At 49.4% G+C, this 15712-nt stretch overlaps 8 protein-coding genes across 8 annotated transcripts; all 8 read left to right on the top strand.

Moving 5' to 3' along the window:
- Positions 1–1305: 1305 nt before the first annotated feature.
- On the top strand, positions 1306–1783 carry N7457_003462 (uncharacterized protein; the record flags this gene model as incomplete). The annotated part of the gene is made up of 2 exons (XM_057174507.1): positions 1306–1446; positions 1517–1783. 2 exons carry the CDS (start codon positions 1306–1308, stop codon positions 1781–1783), a joined length of 408 nt encoding a protein of 135 aa, XP_057034658.1.
- Positions 1784–2521: 738 nt separating this feature from the next.
- N7457_003461 (uncharacterized protein) lies at positions 2522–2785 on the top strand (the record flags this gene model as incomplete). Its single annotated transcript, XM_057174506.1, has 2 exons — positions 2522–2586; positions 2650–2785. The coding sequence occupies 2 exons, from the start codon at positions 2522–2524 to the stop codon at positions 2783–2785; spliced, it is 201 nt and encodes a 66-aa protein (XP_057034657.1).
- Positions 2786–3260: 475 nt separating this feature from the next.
- Positions 3261–3672, top strand: N7457_003460 (uncharacterized protein; the record flags this gene model as incomplete). The annotated part of the gene is made up of 2 exons (XM_057174505.1): positions 3261–3392; positions 3463–3672. The coding sequence occupies 2 exons, from the start codon at positions 3261–3263 to the stop codon at positions 3670–3672; spliced, it is 342 nt and encodes a 113-aa protein (XP_057034656.1).
- Positions 3673–5728: 2056 nt separating this feature from the next.
- N7457_003459 (uncharacterized protein) lies at positions 5729–6577 on the top strand (the record flags this gene model as incomplete). Its single annotated transcript, XM_057174504.1, has 1 exon — positions 5729–6577. One exon carries the CDS (start codon positions 5729–5731, stop codon positions 6575–6577), a length of 849 nt encoding a protein of 282 aa, XP_057034655.1.
- Positions 6578–7156: 579 nt separating this feature from the next.
- On the top strand, positions 7157–8542 carry N7457_003458 (uncharacterized protein; the record flags this gene model as incomplete). The annotated part of the gene is made up of 4 exons (XM_057174503.1): positions 7157–7195; positions 7255–7356; positions 7412–7555; positions 7616–8542. 4 exons carry the CDS (start codon positions 7157–7159, stop codon positions 8540–8542), a joined length of 1212 nt encoding a protein of 403 aa, XP_057034654.1.
- Positions 8543–9482: 940 nt separating this feature from the next.
- Positions 9483–10260, top strand: N7457_003457 (uncharacterized protein; the record flags this gene model as incomplete). Its single annotated transcript, XM_057174502.1, has 2 exons — positions 9483–9588; positions 9635–10260. 2 exons carry the CDS (start codon positions 9483–9485, stop codon positions 10258–10260), a joined length of 732 nt encoding a protein of 243 aa, XP_057034653.1.
- A 1661-nt stretch (positions 10261–11921) lies between these two features.
- N7457_003456 (uncharacterized protein) lies at positions 11922–12788 on the top strand (the record flags this gene model as incomplete). Its single annotated transcript, XM_057174501.1, has 1 exon — positions 11922–12788. One exon carries the CDS (start codon positions 11922–11924, stop codon positions 12786–12788), a length of 867 nt encoding a protein of 288 aa, XP_057034652.1.
- A 1029-nt stretch (positions 12789–13817) lies between these two features.
- On the top strand, positions 13818–15136 carry N7457_003455 (uncharacterized protein; the record flags this gene model as incomplete). The annotated part of the gene is made up of 3 exons (XM_057174500.1): positions 13818–14115; positions 14186–14425; positions 14532–15136. 3 exons carry the CDS (start codon positions 13818–13820, stop codon positions 15134–15136), a joined length of 1143 nt encoding a protein of 380 aa, XP_057034651.1.
- Between the last annotated feature and the right edge of the window lie 576 nt (positions 15137–15712).

Raw genomic sequence — 15712 nt, 5'->3', positions numbered from 1 at the left:
ATCACCTCAGCTGTCATGATTGTACCTCCTTTGGGGATCGTGTGAGATACTCCGGTCTCCATTATGGGTTGGAGGTCAGTAAATGGAAAATCCCTAGGAATTTAGTTGAATGCTGGCATCCTCAAAATGAGACAAAGCTGATGGAACAGGACCACAAAGTGTCTGAATCAATCGTGGTGCCTTCGTCTGTGAATCAAGTTTGATCTCGCCCCCAATTATATCATTGGACTGCGTATACATTTGCTATGCAGCAACCAGGAAATCCACAGCGTGTTTAATGGAAAATTTCCGATGATCGTTGCTATCAACAATGGTCATGTAAAACAAGGGTTGTGGTGTCTCCTAGGATGAATCTTTCGTTGAGAACCTGAGCAATGGGCAGAACCGGGGTCAGGATCCTGTATCGGGTCTTCTACCCCGTGAGTCAAGGAATAACGGCCATCAAGACGTGCAATTAATCACACAGAATGGGTGATAAGAGCGGTTGTAGTGGGTTGTTTGCATTTATGTTTTTATCACTGAATTGCAGTCGCGCAAATGATCTCATGTTATTGAAGAGATAACGCCACAGCAGGGTATATCTAAATCCAGCTGATCCAGCTGATCCAGCAGTTTTCAGGAACTGAAAGCTTTAAAATGCACAGTGCACTCACGGGCGAGATTAATTGTTTGACTCTTTGGAGGGGGGCAGACTACGTTCGGGATTTCAAGGGCATACTCTTGCGTTGTTCAGCTACATGCACGCTGCTGCAATAGCTTCCACAATATAGTCAGAGATCCTGGTTATTTGTTCTTCATGTTTAACATAGCGCTTGCAACTTACCTTTGGGGAAAATGACGAACGTTGATCAGCCAACACACGTTCTAAGGCTTGCAGGAATATAGAGGATCGATGGCGTGGTGATTCAACGGCTTTTCTATGTGAATGTTTCTCGCAGTTCAACACCCTAGCATTAAACATGCTCATTCTTTGTAGAGATTGTACTGTAGTAAGCGCAAGTAATCTGCGTAGTTCAATTTCTGAAAATCTAACTGATTAGGAGAAAATTCCCTTTTTGGTCAAGTATGCATCTTTGGCGACAGGAGATTACATCCTTCCGCATTGATCTTCCGCGTAACAAACTCAACAGATCTAGCTTAAGTAGCTCACTTTGCTTCTGAGCACCTTCTGTTTATTTGTTCCTCGATTCGATTCTTCACTTGTTTTCTTCTTCTCTCCACAAGTACCATCAGAGCCCCAATCCAACTCTTTTCCTCTACTGCACGACTCACAGCCACCATCCAAGAGCTTCATCAAATCTCGTAATGGCTCCAACTGAGAGAAAGGCGAAAGCCAAGGCTAGCGCTTCGGCGAAGGCCAAGGTTGACAAGAACCCTCAGCCAAACAATGGTCGCCCATCCACTGAGCAATACCTCATGGCTCTGATTCATACTGCAAAGCAGCCAGTAAGTCATCTATATGCTGACGCTGCCAATCCTAAATCCTTGATCATACTAATCAAATCTCACTGCATAGGTCCAGTTTGACTATGAGACTGCAGCCAACGTGCTCGGCATCCACAAAGTGACTTGTCAAACCCGATACCATCGGCTGAAGAAGACTTACTACCCGGAGGATGTGAAGCCCAGCCCTAAGAAAAGGGGAGAGGCCACTGTCACCCAGCGACCTGCCTCGGCCGAGCCCGATGTGACCGGTTCACCCGGTGAACACGACGAACACGAGGAGCACGAGGAGCACGAGGACCGCGATGAGGTTGTGAAGATGGAAGATACCTCTGACTAATCATTTGCCGCATTCTTTGCTGCCAAAGCCATATCAGATGGCACGTCTTCCACATTTGACCTTGCATGATGTCCATCTGGGGCCTGCAGTTGACCTACTGACTCGTCTTTTTCATTTCTTGCACTTTCACCCGTCAAAACCGTCTATCCGTTTTGAAACACCAGGGTTGAATATTCGCCGAGACCTAGCTAGCAAGATGCAACTTAATCTTGAACTTTGATAAATCGATTCTATCGTATGCTTGTCGCATCAAATAAACACAGTAGAATGTACGCCCTTCGAGTCACCATGGATGTCTCTCGCCATCGATGCCCAAATATCAGGCCGAGGACGGCTTTATATAGCAAGAAACCTTTGTTCCTGGGATATTGAATTCGTTTTCTTCCTGCGCTGTCTTTGAAATATCGACAGGGCCCCTAACAATTGGGAAAGATGGGCCGGCAGATGGCTCCTCGCGCTGTCTACGCTGCGTCCTCGGTTCTTTGATCAAGGACACAATCAAGAAGATTCCAGCAGGGCCAACATGTGTATTCTGAACAGGATCAAAAGAGCAAATCACACCATGCCCGCAGAGTCATATTTTGATGTACACCATGAGAAGCAACTGTATCGGATAATCCGCTGCTGATGTAGACAGGGATACCCAGGCCACGCCGATAAAAACAGTTGACTGGGTCGCTTTGGCCTTACAAAACTTGAGAGTCTGTAGACACATGACGATGGAGCAGATCCCCCGCTATGGTCGCAAATGATGGCTCGATTTGGAGGAGACCGACACGACATTTGACTACAAGGTCGTTCAGGTAAGGGGGATGTGTATATCAATCCCCTAATGATGGTGGTGATGATGACGGTGACCATGACAGTGGCCATGATGACCATGATGGGCATGACGGGGATCATCGCGGGGATCATGGCGGTGATGGTGATGGTGACGGTGACGGTGACGGTGATGGTGATGGTGACGGTGATGGTGATGGTGATGATGATACTGATAAATAATTCGATACATGTATGCAGCCATATAAGTACCCAATCCGGATAGGGCTGGCTTAGTGAAAGAATGCTAGTCAGTATAGACTTAGAGCTGCATAGATTCTGCAGGTCTATCGTTCAGTCTTTGTCTGATGAGGAAGGATCCTTGGATGATAGGTAGACGTGAGGCCGTCAATGCTCTTTTCGGTCAGGAATTGTCACATTTGTTCACGACGATGGGAGACTGGTGTGGGAGCCTGGCAATTCAGCGGAGATATGCCTCACGTGCCTAGTCGAATGAAGACGGCGAGAACGATTGCTTTGTGATGGCTCGACCGACATCGTTTGCTCGAAGCCTCTCACCTGCAGCGTCGACCATCCGTTCCGTTCCTCTCTCGTCTCGTTCCTCTCTTTTCTCCGTTCCATCATCCCATTTCAAGGCAGCATCCATCTTCCATCTCTATTTCATCGCCATAATACCTCACTATCTATCAACTTCATCATGGTTACTCCTACCAAGACCAAGAAGTCGACCGTCGACGGAGTCAAGAAGTCTCCGGCCAAGGTGACCGCAAAGACATTCACCAGAACTGAGATCTATCTTTACCATGCCATCAAGTACGGCGGTGCGACTGTTAGTACACTCCCACTTGATCTATGCTTGTCGCCTTGCTGAGTCTCGGCTGACATTCGATTGACTATAGTTCGATTATAAGGTCATCGCCAAGGAACTTGATGAGCGTCATGAGGCCACCCGCATGCGTATGTCTCGTTTCATGAAGGAAGTCGAGAAGTACCTGGCTGCCAAGAACGACCTGGCGCAGAGCACCTCTACCAACCCTGTCGACATGGCTGAAGAGGCCCCTGCCGACAAAGCTGAAGAGGCCCCCGCCACCAAAATGGACGAGGATTAGGTAAATGGTGAGGCAATAGCATGGTCTACACAAAGCGAGGACAGAGTCAATGAGAGAAACGGGGAGGAGTGACTTTCGTGTATCCTTGCTTTCCTGCTTTCCTACTTTCTTGCTTTCCTGCTTTCCTGCTTTCTTGATTTCTTGCTTTCTTGCGTTCTGCCTTTTTTCGTTCTGCCTTTTTTCGTTTCCGGGATATCAGTTCTCTCAAATCATACTCAAGCGTTAGTGATTCCGTGTGCATGTAGATGAGCTTCTTTCCCGAATGGCGTCACCGTAGAGTTACTGAGAATTTGTAAGCCCAGGGCAGCGCCAAGCGCAGATCACAGGGTAGAGTCCTACTAGTTCTTGCTTAGCACAGATTGAAAGACCACCTGGACACAGATCAGGATCTTACTGAGCTGCGGGTATTGCCTTAGCCAACAGCAGAGGCCCCCTCAAAGTGAAGGCACCCTCAAAGTGAAGGCATCACCACAATCTTAACACTTACGGACTAAGACTTGGTGTCCCCATCGGTCGAGCGCATGACTCCAATTCAATAGAACTTGTGTCTACAGCCATCTCATGTACAACAAGTTTGACTCAGGGAACTGTGAATGCGGAGTCATCGCGATTGCCATCAGTCCACTATACCAGTAGAATTCAGTAGATAGCCGAAAGCAGTAAGCATCAATTGATGATGGCCAGATGATACCCTGAGGCATTTTCCCAAAAGGCTTTCGAGTTCCTTGACAGCTTTGTTTCAAACCTTGCAAGTTCCTCTCGTTAGACAAGCGCACTAGACTTGACGGTGTATTTTCGGCGACACGCTTGTACTTGTGTGCTAGTGTGCGGATTACAATCGTTCTATGTTGTAGATAGCTCTGGAGATGTCGCGTCCCCGCATTAGCTTATACCAGCTTATACTAGCTCGGATTAACCTTTCTAAAAATATCATTAATTAGCTGCATTTGCCGATGGTGGGTTACATTCACTCTGTTCATGCAGCACGGAGTCTCGAGATTTGACTCCTCCGTGCCCCAACTGCAAACAGATGGCATATAAGTAGGTAGCCTTAGGGGAGTTCATTATGATATAATGGTCATTAGGAAAATGGCCATTGGGAACAATCTATTCTCTGACAATATGGGAATCGTACTTAGCAACATGCAAAGACCTTGTCCCATGCAATGTTTGAATAACATCTCAGCTGGAAATCAGAATAAGTTCTAGATTCACTAATGGATATGCACCATGTACCCTTGTACTCCGGAAGTTAAGACTGCAAATGGCAGCTAATTGACTTCTATTTTAAGACCCAAAGCGGCCGATATGCAAGCTAATTAAGGGAGATATGACCGTCTCGAGCGCAGACTGCAGATCTCCGCACATCTGCATCACCTCTCAGCGGTAACTGACCACCCCTATTGGCTGATGGAGTTAACAAGGTACAGCTCCTCCGTACAATGAGAACTCCAGGACAATGCACTGTTGACATCGAACGAAAGTGGCCCGGCGGTTCCAAAAACCAAGCTTTATATCCGGACGCCTTCCGCGGAGATGAGATGGGTCGTTTTTCTCTTTCGAAGAGGTCGACTTGATCGAAGTCCCCGGCGAAGTCGTATTTGTTCTGCTTGCTCTTATTGTTTTTCATTTTGCTGTTCATATTTCCAGCTTGACGGCCTCTTTGCAAGGGTATTTCAATTCGTTGGCGTGTGACCCCTCCATTGCCCCTCGAAACCCTTGTTCGTCGTGATCCTAGCCACCATCCAATCCGCAGTCTTTCCGACTGTTGGTTTCTGTATCATTGCAGAGAACGGGAGATTTGCATCCGTGAAGGGTTGCCAAAAAATCTTGTTGATCCCTCTATCGGCGTCCGGACCTAACGTCCAGTCGTCGTCATCGGCTGTTTGTTTGCTCTCGTTGAAACGTACCATTTAATATCAACCCTGGCCTGTCTTCCCCCGCTCGATCATTCTTCTCCTCCCCCCACCAGACGGATGTTACCTTTGGCTCCTATAAGAGGGAGAGCTCAGAGAAGTCCGAGTCGATATCACACACTCTCCTCCCCATAGACATCATGGCGGGAATTGTCAACGGACCTCTTTCCCTCTTCCGCAAGTCAGACTCTCCAAAGCCTCTCCATGCTCGATGGGGCGATGTTGCCATCTCCGTGCCAACAGACGGCTCATGGAACCAATACGACAACCCCCATCGACCCGTCAAGGGGAGATCCTCATACGGGCCAGGCTATGTACCCGACTGCTCCCCACAGGACCGAACCCCACGCCCAGTGAAGGAAGACGACCCCGACGAGGACGCCAGAAGCGTCTGCAGCGAGGCATCGACAGCCTCGCGACGCAGCTCATTATCCCTCGGAGGATTGCGACCGGGTCGGCTCTCGGTGCGCCTAGCGTCGCGCCCCAAACATCTGCGGGGCGAGTCGCAGGCAGAGAGAGAAGCCCGGCGCTCCGAGCAAAAGCGAACTGAATTCGCATACAGACCAATTCAACAAGACTACACCTCCGAAGTAGTGGAAAATTCAACCAACCCCCATAATCGCTTCAAGTACATCCCCACTGATGGGCGGTACCCCGAGGATTTGGGCCCGGAGACCCCGCGTAGCCAGTCCGTCCACTCGCCCCGCACTTCTCACTCGCGGGACTCGTTGCCTGAATCTATTGATCGCGGTCGCGATCGCGATTATCGAACTTCAGCTGTTCGAGTTAGTACATGCCATGAAGACGATCGTCAGAGTGTTTACTCGAGCATGGGTGATAGCTCGGATAGCTCCAGTTCGCGACGGAATTTTGGTTTGCCGCCTAGGCGGAGGACGTCGCCTTTTGTCGCGGCTGACCGTCGGAGGGCTTCTCTTTCAAGGCCGATGACCATGGCCATGGTCCCTGATCCTGATGAACTCTATGAGTGATAGATCTGTGAGGTTACGGGTTTGACGATCTGGTTTTATTGCTTATTTTTTTTTTTACTGAACCATTGCGTGGCGTTGGCGAGGCGTTTTTGGTGGTCGTCACCCTTCTAGCAATACCTCAGAATGAACCCATCCTATTTGCTTGTTTATCTGAGTAAATCATCCTTCACCAGTAACTTGAATATCAAAGTGATGTTGTTTAGAGTTTGGCTGAACGGCCTTAAGCGTATGATCGCCAAATACGAGCTACGTCATTGCCGGAGTATGCAACTCATAACATTGGCAAATACGCCAGTCTGAATCAGGGGTTTTCCTGAAGCCCCTCAGGAGACAAGAAACTTCTCGTTGCCATTCCAATTGGTCTACGGGTGGTCTGGCCGAGGCGCTGCCAGGTATTTTCATGCCTGGGGCGACAAGTTTGGAAGATATCACAATGACGGCATATCAACGTCGGTCGCCCCAGGGAATAGAGATCTGGGGCACCGAGCTAATCCAAGGATTTATATGTGAGTTGAATAAATGAACTTCCGTCACTAAACATACGGTATAGAAATTGCTCTTTGGATATTAATTTAGACGATGGCAGCCGCGGTAGTTCAACTCCGGTGTGGTGTCAAGGTCAGTCTATTCAAGCTTGGGACTGAATTGCATTAATACTAATTAACTTGGACTGATAGAATGACGATTGGGGAAAGAAAGGAAAAGACTCGGTTGTCGCTCAACTATGGTCTAAAACCCCAAATAATGCGCCGATTGACGACTCCAAACATTATTCTGAAGTAAGTTTCTGAGGATCAGTGACCCTATGGGTGCACCAATGCTAACTTCGAAAAGATGTGGATGGGTACATACCCGTCGAACCCTTCATATCTGCTTTCCACTGGTGAACATCTGGGGGAATATCTGAAAAAGAACCCCCAGCTAGTGGGCAAGTCCGTGCATGATCGTTGGGGTCCAGAGATCCCATTTCTGCCCAAGGCAAGTACAAAATCAAACATCTGATGGGATTTGGCAAATAGCTAACCGAGTTGGATGTAGATTCTCTCTTTTGAGAAAGCATTACCACTACAAATCCATCCAGACCTCAAGCTTGCCGAGCAGCTGCACAAAGAAGACCCAAAGAAATACGGCGACACAATGCACAAGCCAGAGATTGCAATCGCGCTTTCGAAATTCGAGCTCTTCGCAGGCTGGAAGCCCCTAAAAGACATCCAGGCTCTATTTGAGTTAAACCATCTGTCAAAATTCAGCCCTAAGCCAGGACAATGGAATGATGAAACCCTACGCCAAGTATGCAAGGCTTTGCTGAGCGCATCACCAAAAGAAGTCGAACAGACAGTCAAGGATCTACAGAGCATCCCGGAGTCCCAATTTGGTGCTCACTCCTACATCCCCACCCTGCTCGGCCGTCTGGCAAAACAATACGGCCAAGGCGACAATGGAAACCTCGTCGCCGCACTGTTGATGAACTTCATGACGCTGGGGCCCGGTGACTCAGTCTTCGTGCCAGCAGATAGCATCCATGCATACCTGGAAGGCGATATTGTGGAGTGCATGGCGCGGTCTGACAACGTCATCAACACCGGGTTCTGTCCGGCCGCTGATCGTGATAGCGTGGAGTTGTTCGGAGAGGCTCTGAGCTTCGTGCCACATAATTCACAGGATGCATTGCTCCCGCGCAAAAAGAGCGACAAGGGCATGCACGGTAAGACTGATGTCTATGCGCCCCCCATCAGTGAATTCTCGGTGTTATGCACCACCCTTGGCGCCGGAGAGAAGGAGACGCATAAGGCCATTCTAGGACCGAGTTTGATGATTGTCACCAAGGGATCTGGTCGTATGAACATTCCTGGTGACCAGGCCGTCGAGCTGAAGGAGGGATATGTATTCTTTGTTGGCCAGGGGGTTGCGCTCGACTTGGCCACTGACAAGGGCCTGGCTGTTTATCGGGCGTATGCGGAGTAGAGAGACTAAGGATTTTGCAGATCATATCAGAAGAAATGAAGGCAATGGCCCTATAGAATGTGTGATATTTCCCAACACTATTTATTCTGTTATTGTGACGATCAGAGTTTAGAACATTGAAGTAGATATCTGCATGGGGTCAGATTGGCCGGATGTCCATGCGGGCGTCGAAGCCCTAACTGCCAGCAGATCCGTTTCTAGCAGGAGACTCGTCAAACCACCTGCACCGAGTCGACAAATTGAAGAATCATACCCCGATACTTGACAACGCATATCCATCGACGTTATCATCATTCCGAACCAACAAGTGATGATCCTCTTTTCATTTATACGTGCTCTGGATACTCCGTACTCCGCACGCCGATGTTGGAACGGAGAATATTATTCGCTGATGGCGGGGCGCTTCCACCGAGCCAATGAATCAACAACAACACTGTTGGTGACGATTAACGCCCCAATGTGATTTGATCGCAGAGACAACAGGTTTTAATTTAGAAATTAAGGCGCATTTGCAATCGTCTGGCCCGCCCGATTAGCTCGGAGATGCAGGATAATCGAGCTAATGCTTGCTAATTGACTCGTTTATGGGTGAATCTATCTATAGCTAATTGATACTATCTTTATTTTTTTCCCGAGTCGCTCAAAATATCTCTGAAACAGGGACCGTGTGTCAGGATGCGACTAAGCTTCGTTGATCTGTTTCAGCGTCTTATATATCTATATCCTCGCAGTTTCATGGCATGGATTGTTCTTAGCATCAGGGTCGAAGCTCCAATTTAGAGACCTCCTGTTCGAGTTTGTGATACGAGTTCCATGAGGAGTTCAATGCTGGGTTGACTTTCTATTCTTTGTTTACTTTGGACATCTATACTCCATACCTCGGGTGCTTTGATTTCTCGCCTGGCCCTCATATCGCCATTGAATCAGTACATGTTGGGCTATGTCAAATAGTTCGTCGCTGGCCAATCGCTCTGACAAGAACTCCTCTTCTCGTACGCCCGTCATTGTCATTGGTGCTATAGCCGGCAGTCTCATCTTCTTAGCAAGTATGAAACCTGAGCCGCAATTGCCAATGCCAGACTAACAGACTAGTGGCTGGCCTACTATACCTCTTTTCCCGCAAAGAACGGGCCAGACGAAGGAACGCACACCAAACTGAGGACTTTTCTCCTCTCGAGCCACCACCAGCCTATAAAACCGATGAGCTCGGCACACCCAGAGGGCTCCACTCCCAACCCCGGCCATTGTCCTCCTTTGCTCCGGACTACTCTCGCCAGGCCCAGAATCAGTATCAATACCAGCAACATCTCGGTCGCACCTCGTGCGAACAACCCCCGGCATACCCCACACTGCCAACATATGACCCATCACGATATCAGCCTGTCCGGCCAACCTCCTTGGACATTAACGCCTTCCCCTATGCCCACCCCACCAACCCTGCCAATCCACACCCTCCTTCTTCCCGCCTCAGTGCAGTGCACTACAGTGATGCCAGACTAGCAAACCCCCAGCCGTCAATGGTCGACCACGGTCCTCCAATCGCACTGCCAGTTGCATCTAGACCACGGCGACAGACGGCTATGCCCCCTCCACCGCAACATAGCGCCAGGCAGCACAGGGAGACTAGAGAAAGGAGTGCATCGGAGCCAACGCCTTCGGCTCAGGCACCAAGACAACCTAAACCCGTTCTGTCGCGGCTGATCACCAATTTCCGTTGATTTTGTGATGGTGGCTTGGGCTTGTTTTTATGACTATCACGATGGCGTTTTGTCTTTCTTTTTTTCGGGGAAAGTTGGACTGGGATCTTTTCTCATTTGCTCTTTTTTTAATATTTTCGCCAAAATGCCGCTTAGCTCCAATTTCCCAGACTAGCACCTTTTCCCAATGGAGTTATGTGCTCGAACTATCCAAAATACCTGGCTCCTACAGTGCATGGCGTAGGTATACTCCGTACGTCAGTCGGAATTAACTCTTGTCCGATCGACTCGATCTCTTTTTCCCGGACAATCACCCGGTCCACCTTCACCAACTCCGTGCTCCATTCTGTGTACTTTGTTCTTGATTAAGTCTCAGTTCATGATCATCCCGATATTACCCTTTTGATTGCTCCAGCGCCTATCCAAGCTTCGGGATGGGGTACCTCAACGCCTCGCACCAGACCCAGTCAACAACCCTGGACTTTTCCAACAAATTCTTTGTTTTCAGAGCTTGGGATCACTCCTGATTTTGCGCACAATGGGAAGATTGATCCTTCAACTCCACTCCGTTGCAGGGGTTGAGGTGCTGCATCACAGTGAAACCGGGCTTTTCTCCTCTCGCGAGAGGGGGATACCCCCTCTTTTGATCCCTGTCGCTTTGCCTCATATTGACTTTTTTTTTCTTTTTCTATATTCGCTTTTCCGTGACTTTTTGTCTCGACAAAAAACGAGTCAGGTAGGAGCTCCTAACCCTGCATCTATCACGTCGTTGCATCGGGACCCCTGAAATTACGATAAACCTGCCAGTCATAATGGCCAACGCAGCGTCCAACGATCCATTTTATAACGGCTTGGTCATTATAAGTGTAGATCTCGAGACAACCGCCACGCCAAGATGACGAACGACGAGGGTGCATTGAGACACACTATGTACAACCCATGGCTGACCCGCGTCAACTCCATTAACGCAAGTTGACTGCGCCGCAGTTCATAGGTTAGTATCTAACAGCTGGAAATGAACAGGGGTCAGGAATTCCAAATCCATTTCGTCTACCCCTCCCACATGCACCTTCTACGCACGCACTATGGGAGCTTCTCGTTGAGAGCGACCCGTCTGGATTCCTGAGCCGGTCGACGGTTGCGTCTGCAGTCTACCCGTTGGTGCTTTTCACGAAGCGCTGTTGTGTTTTTTTTTTTTTTTTTTTTTTTTTCTCACGGGAAACACCGTCTGGATTCCCTGAATCCCGCCCCGGGGGCCACCAGCAGAGGGGTTGACCCAGACCATCGGACTCTGTCCCGGGTCTCTAATCGCTCGCTGGGTGATTTGCCTCCCAACACCGATCTGTCAAGCAATTTGTTCGGAAGATCTTCCCTCTTCTCGGTCAAACAAGCGGATATGCAGTGGGTGACTAGTGCGCCCTTCATGGACCTGTCGTTTTGATATAACTTCAACATAAGCGGGCGATCTGTCTGCCCTTGACACCTTCTCTCTGCCTTTCTTTGTTCACTTGCAGGCTTTGTGATTGACTTATCACCCTCAACAGAGACTTCGTGCTCTCTGTGGGGAGTTAGGCCGGCTCTGAGATGAGAAACGTATTAGGGAGTGATTTGTCCTCCCCTTTGTACATTTGAACCCCGAACGCGTCACGTCTCCAGTTCCGATGAGAAATCTATTGAAGGCCATGGCAACCTTCATGAAGAAGTTCAAACGAAAGCGCAGAGTCTCTACAGAGCTGCACTCTCGCTGGGGTGATGTGACCATCACCTATCCCACACAAGGATCCTGGAATCAGTGGAATCAAACCTCCGGGTGCGTCGCCACTACCCCAGCAAGAGCAAACAGTCAATCTGAGTCACCTCCACAATATACCCCGGCTGTCGCATTACGGCAGTCAAGCCCTAGCACCTCGAGCAGGCGATCCCACAGCACAGGCAGTCGAGAACACCAAGCAAGCCCCCCTCAATCCTTCCCCACGGGATATTTCGACCAAAACATTCGACGTCGCGTGGGGGAGAGGAGGAATAGCTTTACCGCGCCAACCAAAGGCATTGGAATCGGAGATCTTCGACGAGGAGCAAATCGGCGACCCTCAAGTTCGATCATCACCGACGAATGTTCTTCTGATGACACTTGCGACGAAGAAGAAGAACGCGATACCTTGGGCCCACGAGTTGATCTGAGCCCCCGCGACTTCGGCATGGGCGATATGTCACACACACCACGCGAAAATGCCGAAGATTTTGATGTCCCCGCCAAGTCCCCACCACTCTCGGTGACCTCGCGCATGCGCCGTTGCAGCGTTCAAAGTTGTACGACAGAGCCCACAGTGTCTGTCTCTGGTGGCACCAGTTCGAGACGAACAAGCTTTACCGCGGCCTCCTCTGTCTCTGCTCCATCAATGCCCCCTTCTACTCCTCAGTTTGGATATCATACACCGAAGCAGCCCCCCTTCCCTGAGAAGAGATATCCCTCCCGTACAAACCAACGGGAACCCGAGTCTACGCCTCGACATGAGATGGTACCGTCGTATGATGAGCTTTATGGTTGATATATCTTGAGCATACCGAGTACAATGTTCAATTCTAGGAGCTCTTCATATTGTAGTGGTTCTATTTGTTGAATTTTCCCTTTTGTGGCTGATCTCCCAAGCCAAGCAGTCCAGTTGGGAATCCCTGCAGTTGCCCGTTGGACTTCTCTTTTATTTAAGATTAATTTTTGCATTCGGCGGTTTTTGTCTGCAATTCAGTTATTTTCCTATACATTGAAGAGAATGTCAAGCGCTTTTACATCTATACGAGGGTACTAGAAGATCTTTTACTTCAAAACGTCGATAGTCCGCAATGTCCGCCTTCTCCCGGCCCTAACACGAGGGGTGCTTGCTTGGCAGACTCTTAGACCTCAGCTTTTTTTTTGTTTCCAATCCCCAGGGGTGATGATACCTATCTCAATCAAGTCCAGGATCTCGCTCGACTCAAATGAGGGGGCATAAGCCGGTCCGTGCATATCATGCAGACTGTATCACAGTCACAGCCGCTGATCACCAATCAAGCGTCAGACACCATCACACCGATCAGCCCTCCGACATGTTCACTGGGGGCAAATCGACGGGGCGATCACCCTATCCCCACCAGCCGTCTTCAACAATCTAGTCAGTGTGCAATCAACAACCAGCCTGTAGGCGGAGTTCTCTAAGCGCCGAGGACCAACACTGGGAGTGAGAGCGGTAGCTTGATTCGACCGGTGCATGGTTCATGTTTCTTCTCCCAAGCATTAGTAGCTCTGCAGGTGCATTGTTGGTGCAGCGTCTCCCTGTTCTGCGAGGGCCCGTCGACTCAATTACTCCACCTGGTCGTCACATCCATACAGAGCAGCCTCGGAGCTGCTGGCAATGAAAAAAAGAAGCTTTCCCGCCCCCGAACAGAATCCCACGAGATCCTGATTCACCATCTCCCGTCTCTCATGCGAACGTGAGATCGCTCTGTCCGGCACTCTGCCTACTCTCACCCCCCCACTCCCTTGGCGGTCGCTGTACGGAGTAAGAACAGAAGCTGTCAGGACTCTTTGTCCACATCGCATCATGCTCAGGCTGAGCGATAGCGGTGCAAGGTCCTTCAGGATGCTGGCTTTCTTCCTGGCTGCGATTTTGCTGAGTAGCCCAGCTCCACTGGTTTTTGGATTGAGAACCGCGCCGGGCTCGCCATGTGCAGATGTCTGCGGTACAACAGCCAACACGACATCCTCCGAGATCGAATGTGTGGACCATTCGTACAATGAAACATCCGTAGGCAAGGATTTCCAAAAATGCGTCTCCTGTCAGTTGGAGAGCGATTTCCACGATCCAAACACTGGAGACTCTGACGTCAACTGGGGACTCTGTATGTTGTACCACCTTTCAGAAAATCACAGGTTTTCAATTTCCCGCTCGGATCTAATTGATTGAATCAGATAATCTGCGCTACGCTTTTTCGACCTGTGTCTTCGGATATCCGGATTCGATCTCGCATGTCTCGTCGCCATGTCCAGTCACATGCGAAGGCGTGCGCTTAGCGGTCAAAACCAATATCGATGAGCCAGACACGTCCAATCTGGACTCATGGTGTAGGACTCCGTCATTTGCAGATAATGTGGTTGATGCCTGCGAGTTCTGCTACAACATGACAACCACTCAGGTCTACATGGCAAACTGTACGTATGCCTGGAGCCCCAATTCTGTATCTTCATGGAGATCAGCAAATCGCAATTCAAATGGTCAAAAAAAGAAATACCAACTGACCTTTTATCCCAATTCTAGTCCTCGAATCCATCCGGTACAACTGCCACTTCAAGACAGTAACGGGCCACACCTTCAAAATAGCCCCAACAAGAATTTTCAGCCAATCTCTTCTCCCATCAAGTCTTTCACTCGAAACATCGAAGCCAAAATCCTCAAACCTGAATCTAGGCGTGGTGATTGCCGTGCCAATTGTAGGATTCCTTGTTATTGTCTCAGCACTCACAGTATGCTGTTTCTTCTTCATCCGCCACCGACGCAAGAAGGTCCGTCGAAACCGCCATTCAAGCCATCTATATGGTGGCTGGAGCGATGGCTCCCCCATCAGCCCGCAGCAGCGGCAACAAGCCTGGGCCGAGCAGCAGATGTACAGCTCCGGTGCCTACGGGCACGGTGCAGGCTTCGGCTTTGTTGATAATGATGGTCGCGGGCAGGAGCTCGCCTATAGCCAAGGTCTAGACCAGCAGTATCAGAGTCAGCAGTACCAACAGCACTTCCAACAAGGAAAGGCAGGTTTCTCGCAGGATGTCAGTGAACAGCCTGCTCAGCCATATCAGCAGCAGCATGCTCAAGTTCCCGTTCACTCTCCCATCTTGGATCCGGATCAAAAGCAGCAGTGGCAGTGATGATGAACCAAAACTTTGTCTGACTTGTGTGTTTATCCTGTTGTAACGCAATGATGAAATGTCTGTGGAGAGGGTTAGTGGACTTAATGAGATCAGGAGTATCACCTTACATCATTCGGCGTTTGCGTTTTGGTTCTTTGCTTTAAGGAGTTCTTGTACTCCACGATCACGCCGATATATCCCCCGGACATCTGGTAATGTCTGCATGCTTTTTTGTCTGGAGTATAGTATAGTCACTGGTCCAATGAACCAAGGTGATAGTCAACCAAGTCCTCGTAAACCCACACTAGATCTAGTGCTTTGAAAAGTAGAGCGAAAGGCAGAACTGCTACCAACAGCAACATCCAACCCTCCTCCGTCTCCAGACGGCAAGAAAAAACCCCCCTTTATGTATCAATCCGCACCAACCCCCTCTACCAACCTATGTATAAACATACAACGCACACAGCGCACAAAACCCCGAAAATAGCATCAACAAGCCGCCGAGCCACGCCTTGAACGGGCCAAGCGAAACCTTCCCAAGCCCCAAATGCCAGAGAATACGAGGTGATCAGCTATCTAAATCTCTCGGCGATG

Source organism: Penicillium paradoxum (assembly GCF_028828445.1).
Source record: "Penicillium paradoxum strain IBT 22861 chromosome Unknown utg000003l_segment0_segment0, whole genome shotgun sequence".
Lineage (NCBI taxonomy): Eukaryota > Fungi > Ascomycota > Eurotiomycetes > Eurotiales > Aspergillaceae > Penicillium > Penicillium paradoxum.
The sequence above is the reverse complement of the archived record's forward strand: the minus strand, read 5'-3'. Positions and strand labels throughout refer to the sequence as shown.